This window comes from Oncorhynchus kisutch, linkage group LG7, assembly GCF_002021735.2.
Source record: "Oncorhynchus kisutch isolate 150728-3 linkage group LG7, Okis_V2, whole genome shotgun sequence".
NCBI lineage: Eukaryota > Metazoa > Chordata > Actinopteri > Salmoniformes > Salmonidae > Oncorhynchus > Oncorhynchus kisutch.
Window position 1 is genome coordinate 52212450 of NC_034180.2, and position 9845 is coordinate 52222294.

Below are 9845 nucleotides of genomic sequence, written 5' to 3' on the forward strand. Positions count from 1 at the left end.
CCGATCTAAAATAGTGCACTATATAGGGAATAGGGCGCTGGTCTAAAGTAGTGACCTATATAGGGAATAGGGCTCTGGTCTAATGTAGTGCACTACATAGGGAATAGGGCTCTGGTCTAAAGTAGTGACCTATATAGGGAATAGGGCTCTGGTCTAATGTAGTGCACTACATAGGGAATAGGGCTCTGGTCTAAAGTAGTGACCTATATAGGGAATAGTGCTCTGGTCTAAAGTAGTGCACTACGCTCTGGTCTAATGTAGTGCACTATATAGGGAATAGGGTTCTGGTCTAATGTAGTGCACTACATAGGGAATAGGGCTCTGTTCTAATGTAGTGCACTACATAGGGAATAGGGCTCTGGTCTAATGTAGTGCACTATATAGGGAATAGGGCTCTGGTCTAAAGTAGTGCCATATATGGGGAAGAGGACTCTGGTCTAAAGTAATGCACTATATTGGGAATAGGGCTCTGGTCTAAAGTAGTGCACTATATTGGGAATAGGGCTCTGGTCTAAAGTAGTGCACTATATTGGGAATAGGGCTCTGGTCTAAAGTAGGGCACGGTGTAGAGAATAGGGTGCCATTTGGTACACAACCAAACAGTGACAACAGGTCAAAGGTCAGGCTCTGGTACCTTGCGTCCATCTGGCTTGTCCACCAGAAATACTTCGCTCCAGATCTGAATCCCAGTGGTCTCTCTCTCAGATCCACCCCTCCAGGAGAACCCAGTCAGAGGCTCCTCTGCCTCCCCCAGCCACTCTTCAGATGCCTGGGGACACAGATATAGACCAGCATGAGACAGTACGTAGATACAGGCCAGCCAATGATATAGACCAGCATGAGTCAATACGTAGATACAGGCCAGCCAATGATATAGACCAGCATGAGTCAATACATAGATACAGGCCAGACAATGATATAGACCAGCATGAGTCAATACATAGATACAGGCCAGCCAATGATATAGACCAGCATGAGTCAATACATAGATACAGGCCAGACAATGATATAGACCAGCATGAGTCAATACATAGATACAGGCCAGCCAATGATATAGACCAGCACGAGACAATACATAGATACAGGCCAGACAATGATATATATACACAGATGAGTGAATTCAAAGACAAAATGCAGGGAAAGACAGCACAGTTAAATGCTTCTGGGAACGCACCAATACTCCCTAATCTAAATCACACATCATCCGATAATCTTAATCATCACATTATGTCACTGCAGGACGCTGATGGAAAGTTTACAGCATGTCGCTTTCATGCTGAGAGTTGGGTCCTAACAAGGTCAAAGGGACTCGAACCCATGACAGTCCCAAAAGCCAAGTATGACTGCTGGATCAAAGGGACACGAACCCATGCCAGTCCCAAAAGCCAAGTATGACTGCTGGATCAAAGGGACACGAACCCATGCCAGTCCCAAAAGCCAAGTATGACTGCTGGATCAAAGGGACACGAACCCATGCCAGTCCCAAAAGCCAAGTATGACTGCTGGATCAAAGGGACACGAACCCATGCCAGTCATGACATCACTGTGTTCTCTGAACAATAACACTTCCTGTATCTCCAGCACTGGGTCTGGAGCTGAGAACCACTATCTCACAAATACATGTGACCCTCCCAAACGTTTAAGCCAGCTGCACCACCCAAAAAGCTGCCTGCTCCTCTCCGTTTATCATATATGCATAGTCACTTTAACGAAACATTCATGTACATATTACCTCAATTGGGCCGACCAACCAGTGCTCCCGCACATTGGCTAACCGGGCTATCTGCATTGTGTCCCGCCAACCCCTATTTTATGCTACTGCTACTCTCTGTTCATCATTTATGCATAGTCACTTTAACCATACCTACATGTACATACTACCTCAAACAGCCTGACTAACTGGTGTCTGGATATAGCCTCTCTACTGTATATAGCCTCTCTACTGTATATAGCCTCTCTACTGTATATAGCCTCTCTACTGTATGTAGCCTCTCTAGTGTATATAGTCTCTCTACTGTATATAGCCCCTCTACTGTATATAGCCTCTCTACTGTATATAGCCTCTCTACTGTATATAGCCTCTCTACTGTATATAGCCTCTCTACTGTATATAGCCCCTCTACTGTATATAGCCTCTCTACTGTATATAGCCTCTCTACTGTATATAGCCTCTCTACTGTATATAGCCTCTCTACTGTATATAGCCTCTCTACTGTATATAGCCTCTCTACTGTATATAGCCTCTCTACTGTATATAGCCTCTCTACTGTATATAGCCTCTCTACTGTATATAGCCTCTCTACTGTATATAGCCTCTCTACTGTATATAGCCTCACTACTGTATATAGCCTCACTACTGTATATATCCTCTCTACTGTATATAGCCTGTCTTTTTACTGTTGTTTTATTTCTTTACCTACCTATAGTTCACCTAATACCTTTTTTGCACTATTGGTTAGAGCCTGTAAGAACGCATACACTGTAAGGTCTACTACACCTGTTGTATTCAGCATTTCACTGTAAGGTCTACTACACCTGTTGTATTCAGCATTTCACTGTAAGGTCTACTACACCTGTTGTATTCAGCATTTCACTGTAAGGTCTACTACACCTGTTGTATTCAGCATTTCACTGTAAGGTCTACTACACCCGTTGTATTCAGCATTTCACTGTAAGGTCTACTACACCTGTTGTATTCAGCATTTCACTGTGAGGTCTACTATACCTGTTGTATTCAGCATTTCACTGTAAGGTCTACTACACCTGTTGTATTCAGCATTTCACTGTAAGGTCTACTACACCCGTTGTATTCAGCATTTCACTGTAAGGTCTACTACACCTGTTGTATTCAGCATTTCACTGTGAGGTCTACTACACCTGTTGTATTCAGCATTTCACTGTAAGGTCTACTACACCTGTTGTATTCAGCATTTCACTGTGAGGTCTACTACACCTGTTGTATTCAGCATTTCACTGTAAGGTCTACTACACCTGTTGTATTCAGCATTTCACTGTGAGGTCTACTACACCTGTTGTATTCAGCATTTCACTGTGAGGTCTACTACACCTATTGTATTCAGCATTTCACTGTGAGGTCTACTACACCTGTTGTATTCAGCATTTCACTGTAAGGTCTACTACACCTGTTGTATTCAGCATTTCACTGTGAGGTCTACTACACCTGTTGTATTCAGCATTTCACTGTAAGGTCTACTACACCTGTTGTATTCAGCATTTCACTGTGAGGTCTACTACACCTGTTGTATTCAGCATTTCACTGTGAGGTCTACTACACCTGTTGTATTCAGCATTTCACTGTGAGGTCTACTACACCTGTTGTATTCAGCATTTCACTGTAAGGTCTACTACACCTGTTGTATTCAGCATTTCACTGTGAGGTCTACTACACCTGTTGTATTCAGCATTTCACTGTAAGGTCTACTACACCTGTTGTATTCAGCATTTCACTGTGAGGTCTACTACACCTGTTGTATTCAGCATTTCACTGTGAGGTCTACTACACCTGTTGTATTCAGTATTTCACTGTAAGGTCTACTACACCTGTTTTATTCAGCATTTCACTGTAAGGTCTACTACACCTGTTGTATTCAGCATTTCACTGTAAGGTCTACTACACCTGTTGTATTCAGCATTTCACTGTAAGGTCTACTACACCTGTTTTATTCAGCATTTCACTGTAAGGTCTACTACACCTGTTGTATTCAGCATTTCACTGTGAGGTCTACTACACCTGTTGTATTCAGCATTTCACTGTAAGGTCTACTACACCTGTTGTATTCAGCATTTCACTGTGAGGTCTACTACACCTGTTGTATTCAGCATTCCACTGTAAGGTCTACTACACCTGTTCTATTCAGCATTTCACTGTAAGGTCTACTACACCTGTTGTATTCAGCGCACGTGACAAATCAACTTTGAGTTGATTTGATCATTTGGCGGTGTGGGTGGAGACATTTCAACCTGCATGACACAAGCATGACCTTTGAACTCACCTGGCTGTACATGTAACGCAGCATGAAGTCCATGAGGAATGACTTGCCCTTGCGGAACGCCCCAGCCACAGATATGGCCACTACTTCCCTGTTCTTGACCTCTTCGGCCAATAGGATCCGGCTCAGCGCCGCCTCGTCCAGCTCGAAGGTGTGGTCGTCCTTGACAACCAGCACCTGGATGGGCCGCGCACTTCCATCAGGCTCCTCCTCCTCCGAGCTCCAGTCGTAGGTGGCTTTGTCTGTGAAGGACCCTGTCACATGATGTGGGATGTCACATGATGGGGGAGGGAATGTAAAAATTAAAGAATATTGCACATCCTATGTTTGTAACGTTCCCAAGTGCAGCTGTCTATTCCCTGTGTAATGAACAACTCTTGACCAGAGCCCGACTGTATGTGGTGTCATTTAGGCTGTTGTGCCCTGTCACACCCTGATCTGCTTCACCTGTCTTTGCGATTGTCTCCACCACCCTCCAGGTATCGCCCATCTTCCCCAGTATCCCCTGTGTATTTATACCTGTGTTCTCTGTTTGTCTGTTGCCAGTTCTTCTTGTTTGTCAAGTCAACCCGCGTTTTTTGTCTCAACGCCTGCTGCTCCCGAGTCTCGCTTTTTCCTCGCCCTCGCGGTTTTGAGGCCTTGCCTGTCCTGTCTCTGAGCCCGCTTGCCTGACCACTCTGCCTGTCCTGTCTCTGAGCCCGCTTGCCTGACCACTCTGCCTGTCCTGTCTCTGAGCCCGCTTGCCTGACCACTCTGCCTGTCCTGTCTCTGAGCCCGCTTGCCTGACCACTCTGCCTGTCCTGTCTCTGAGCCCACTTGCCTGACCACTCTGCCTGTCCTGTCTCTGAGCCGGCTTGCCTGACCACTCTGCCTGTCCTGTCTCTGAGCCCGCTTGCCTGACCACTCTGCCTATCCTGTCTCTGAGCCCGCTTGCCTGACCACTCTGCCTGTCCTGTCTCTGAGCCTGCCTGACCACTCTGCCTGTCCTGTCTCTGAGCCCGCTTGCCTGACCACTCTGCCTGCCCCTGAGCCTGCCTGCCGTCCTGAACCTTTCCCCCCACTACTCTAGTTATCGACCCCTACCTGCCTTGACCTGTCGTTTTCCTGCCCTGTTGCCATAATAAACATTGTTACTCTGACACAGTCTGCATCTGGGTCTCAACTTCAAAACCTGATAGTGCCCTGCAGGAAAAAGGATGCCATTTCTGACACAACTGCACACTCTATAATACCCCCAGTTATCGATTGACCAATCAACATTAGGCACCCGGTGCCTTCCTGTGAGGTATAGAGGAAATGGGGAAACACATTATATCCTATAAACAGAGAAAGAAGAAGCTGCAAAGAGGTAGCCATCAAAAGTGTACAACATGGATCAATTTGATACTTTACAGACATAGTCTAATTTTATTTTTAACTGATTTACGGCAGGAAACTCAACCCAAACAATACACCGTTCACAGTATACTGTGTGCGAATGTAATTCAAACGCGGAAATGACCCCTTTTAGTAATGACAGGCCGTGTTAGAGGCTTGTTAATACCATAATAGCTGTCTATCCGGTGTGGTTAACACATCGATATCATCTCAGCCCATATAGTTTGATTCCCAAAAGGCACCCTCTTCCTTACCATCGTACACTACATTTGACCAGAGCCCCATGTGCCTTCGTCACAAGTGGTGTACTACAGAGGGAATATAGTGCTATTTGGGATGTAAACCCTTGTGCATTTGGAGAGAGAGAGAGAGAAGCTTTCCTTTCCGGGAGGGCAGTGACTAAGTCTGCCTACAATCTGCCTGCCTCTCCATGGTCTCCATTCTGCCTGCCTCTCCACAGTCTCCAGAGGTCTGGTAGTTATGTAGGCTGCCAAATCCTAGCTAGTCTAGTGTACTAACAGGGAGAATACTGAGGGACATAGAGTCACGGTACGGTGTTGGTGGCTGTCCATCGGTGTGTGTGGTTGACAATAGCCAATATTTCATCATGTTCTTTCCTCAAAGTAATGTCTTGGGTTAGCATGAACAGGTTAGCTGCCTGCTAACACAGAGAAGTGTTGATAGATAGAACTCTCTCTCTCTCTGACAACAATCTAAGGATATCATCAACCACAACCACTCCAAGCTCTAATTCTGCATTTGTAAGATCAGATGACGTAAGAGATGAGAGATTTGTATGACATAACAAACATAGCAAAGTGTGTCCCAAATGGCACCCTATTCCCTATGAAGTGCACTACATTACATACTAGCCCTGTTGGACCCTGGTCACAGGTAGTGCACTACATAGGGAATAGGGTGCAATTTGGGACATATCCCAAATCACATTAAACCTGTGTGTCCCAAATGGCACCGTATTCCCTATGAAGTGCACTACGTTACATACTAGCCCTGTTGGACCCTGATCACAGGTAGTGCACTACATAGGGAATGGGATGCAATTTGGGACAGATCCCAAATCACATTAAACCAAAACTGAATAACACTGTAGGTGGAAAGGGACTGTTTTGGAGCATTAAAACGAATGGTTCAGAATACAGCTAATAATTTAAACAGTCCCATCCTCCGATGTTTCTCAGGTCTGGACTAGACTGGGGCATGTATTTATTCTCACTAACAAAAGGCCATAGCAACCATGCCTGTCCGAAATTAACAAACTTGTTCTTTCCACATAAATGTTATTTTTTACATTTATTTTATTTTACCTTTATTTAGCTAGGCAAGTCAGTTAAGAATAAATTCTTATTTTACAATGACGACCTCCCCCCGACCAAATCCTAACCCGGACGACGCCTGGGCCAACTGGAGCGGCGCCCTATGGCCGGTTGTGATACAGCCTGGAATCAAACCAGGGTCCGTAGTGACGCCTCGAGCACTGAGATGCAGTGTCTTAGACCGCTGTGATACAGCCTGGAATCAAACCAGGGTCCGTAGTGACGCCTCGAGCACTGAGATGCAGTGTCTTAGACCTCTGTGATACAGCCTGGAATCAAACCAGGGTCCGTAGTGACGCCTCGAGCACTGAGATGCAGTGTCTTAGACCGCTGTGATACAGCCTGGAATCAAACCAGGGTCCGTAGTGACGCCTCGAGCACTGAGATGCAGTGTCTTAGACCTCTGTGATACAGCCTGGAATCAAACCAGGGTCTGTAGTGACGCCTCGAGCACTGAGATGCAGTGCCTTAGACCACTGCGCCACTCTGGAACCCAATGCTACAATCCCAAATAGCTATTCCCTATGTAGTCCATTACTTTCGACCAGGGCCCACAGGGAAATAGGTTGCCATTTGGACCCTTATCCACAGTCAAAAGAAGTGCACTACATAGGGAATAGGGTCCCTGGTCACAAGTAGTGCACTACATAGAAAACAGGGTGTCATTTGGGCCCTTGTCCCTGGTCAAAAGTAGTGCACTACATTACATACTAGCCCTATGGACCCTGGTCAAAAAGTAGTGCACTACATTACATACTAGCCCTATGGACCCTGGTCAAAAAGTAGTGCACTACATTACATACTAGCCCTATGGACCCTGGTCAAAAAGTAGTGCACTACATTTCATACTAGCCCTATGGACCCTGGTCAAAAAGTAGTGCACTACATTACATAGTGCGCTACATCGGGAACAAGGTGCCAAACCCAACCTCCAGACGAGCTGCTCCTTGTTCCTTTTGTATCAGCGCAGCCTCAGACATCAGTCGAGCCAGAGTCTAGGTCTACTCTACGGTAAATGTAACTCGGTCCATGTTCATGGTTCCTCTTGTTTCAGCGCAGCTTCAGACATCAGTCGAGCCAGAGTCTAGGTCGACTCTACGGTAAATGTAACTCGGTCCATGTTCATGGTTCCTCTTGTTTCAGCGCAGCCTCAGACATCAGTCGAGCTAGAGTCTAGGTCGACTCTACGGTAAATGTAACTGGGTCCATGCTCATGATTCCTCAGTTCTCTCGGATAATAAGCAATAGCATTTCATACCACCCTACGGTTTCCAACCCATTCTTCTTAGCTATCATAATATGCTACATTATGCCTGGGCAGCTCTTAGTCTGTCTAATGACGATGGTTATAACAAGCTCGTTTTTACTATGTGATAACAGACCCAAATGATGTGGCACAATTGGTGTTTATCAAACAGATAAGAGAAAAACATCAATAGAAAAAAACAAAGACAGACATGTCGATGGCTGTGAGTGAAATGTAACCGTATGGACGATGTCATCTGTTTGCTTCAGGTTCACCCGTACCCCCTTATCGCCTGTAGCATCGCCTTGACAGGTATTTCATTATCCAATACTGGTCAATTCTAGAGTTGTGTCTGTACTACTGTCTTTCGTTATTCTATGCCGGAATAATTCCAAAGGGTGCGTGGATCGGGATGCTTAGACAGACACTGCACTGGCCTGTAGAGTGAATATAGGAGACGTTTGGCTTGGGTTTATATTAGTTTATCAGTGGGACTTGGTTGAGTCTGGTCCAGGCCAGCGTTTCTGCTGTGGTTGAGAAGTGAATAGATATATAATAACGATTTGTTCTGACAACAACATGCAAACATGGCAACGACCGCTACATCATGATACATACACAAACATCCCTTCAGCTGCATTGCTGAGCCTCTCCGTAGCCTAGTGAACCCCTCAATATGCGGTCTGCAGATGACCAATTTAATAGTCTTCATAATTATGAACCACTCACCCCAGCTGTCTCTGTCTTCACGGTTTCTCGCCATGGTGTTCCTTGCTGTTGACTGTATGTGCAATCCTAAACGGCTGTCATGAAGACACCGGAGCAATGGATGAGCCTATTCAATCCGACACCGAGGAGAAGGCTCATAAAAGGGAGGGTGCTGAAGCTGACGGGAGATGGGTGTGCAGTATCTGTATCCGCCGCCAGTAGGTGCTGTTTCAATGGTTGTCGTTTGTGTGTGTGTGTGTGGGGTGCGGGGGGGGGGGGGGGGGGGGGGGGGGGGGCGTTATAAAGATACTGCTAACTCAAAAAAAACATTTTTTTTAAACAATATATATATACACTACCGGTCAAAAGTTTTAGAACACCTACTCATTCAAGGGTTTTTCTTTATTTTTACTATTTTCTACATTGTAGAATAATAGTGAAGACATCAAAACTATGAAATAACACATATGGAGTCATGTAGTAACCAAAAAAGTGTTAAACATATAAAAAAATATATTTTATATTTGAGATTCTTGATATAGTCACCCTTTGCCTTGATGACAGCTTTGCACACTCTTGGCATTCTCTCAACCAGCTTCATGAGGTAGTCACATGGAATGCATTTCAATTAACAGGTGTGCCTTCTTAAAAGTTCATTTTTGGAATTTCTTTCCTTCTTAATGCGTTTGAGCCAATCACTTGTGTTGTGACAAGGTAGGTGGTATACAGAAGATAGTCCTATTTGGTAACAGACCAAGTCCATATTATGGCAAGAACAGCTCATATAAACAAAGAGAAATGACAGTCCATCATTACTTTAAGACATGAAGGTCAGTCCATCATTACTTTAAGACATGAAGGTCAGTCCATCATTACTTTAAGACATGAAGGTCAGTCCATCATTACTTTAAGACATGAAGATCAGTCCATCATTACTTTAAGACATGAAGATCAGTCCATCATTACTTTAAGACATGAAGGTCAGTCAATCATTACTTTAAGACATGAAGGTCAGTCAATCATTACTTTAAGACATGAAGGTCAGTCCATCATTACTTTAAGACATGAAGGTCAGTCAATCATTACTTTAAGACATGAAGGTCAGTCCATCATTACTTTAAGACATGAAGGTCAGTCCATCATTACTTTAAGACATGAAGGTCAGTCCAT

The 9845-nt window shown here is 44.8% G+C and overlaps 1 protein-coding gene across 2 annotated transcripts in view; it reads right to left on the reverse strand.

The window, feature by feature from the left end:
- atl1 (atlastin GTPase 1) overlaps positions 1-8840 on the reverse strand; it is a 33358-nt gene extending 24518 nt beyond the window's left edge. For both annotated transcript variants that reach the window (XM_031829299.1, XM_031829298.1), the window contains exons 1-3: positions 8697-8840; positions 4014-4264; positions 635-769 (exon numbers count right to left, since the gene is read on the reverse strand). In XM_031829299.1, the coding sequence (XP_031685159.1) occupies positions 635-769; positions 4014-4264; positions 8697-8730 (420 nt within the window). In that variant the 5' untranslated portion in view covers positions 8731-8840. The remainder of the gene's footprint in view (positions 1-634; positions 770-4013; positions 4265-8696) is intronic.
- Between the last annotated feature and the right edge of the window lie 1005 nt (positions 8841-9845).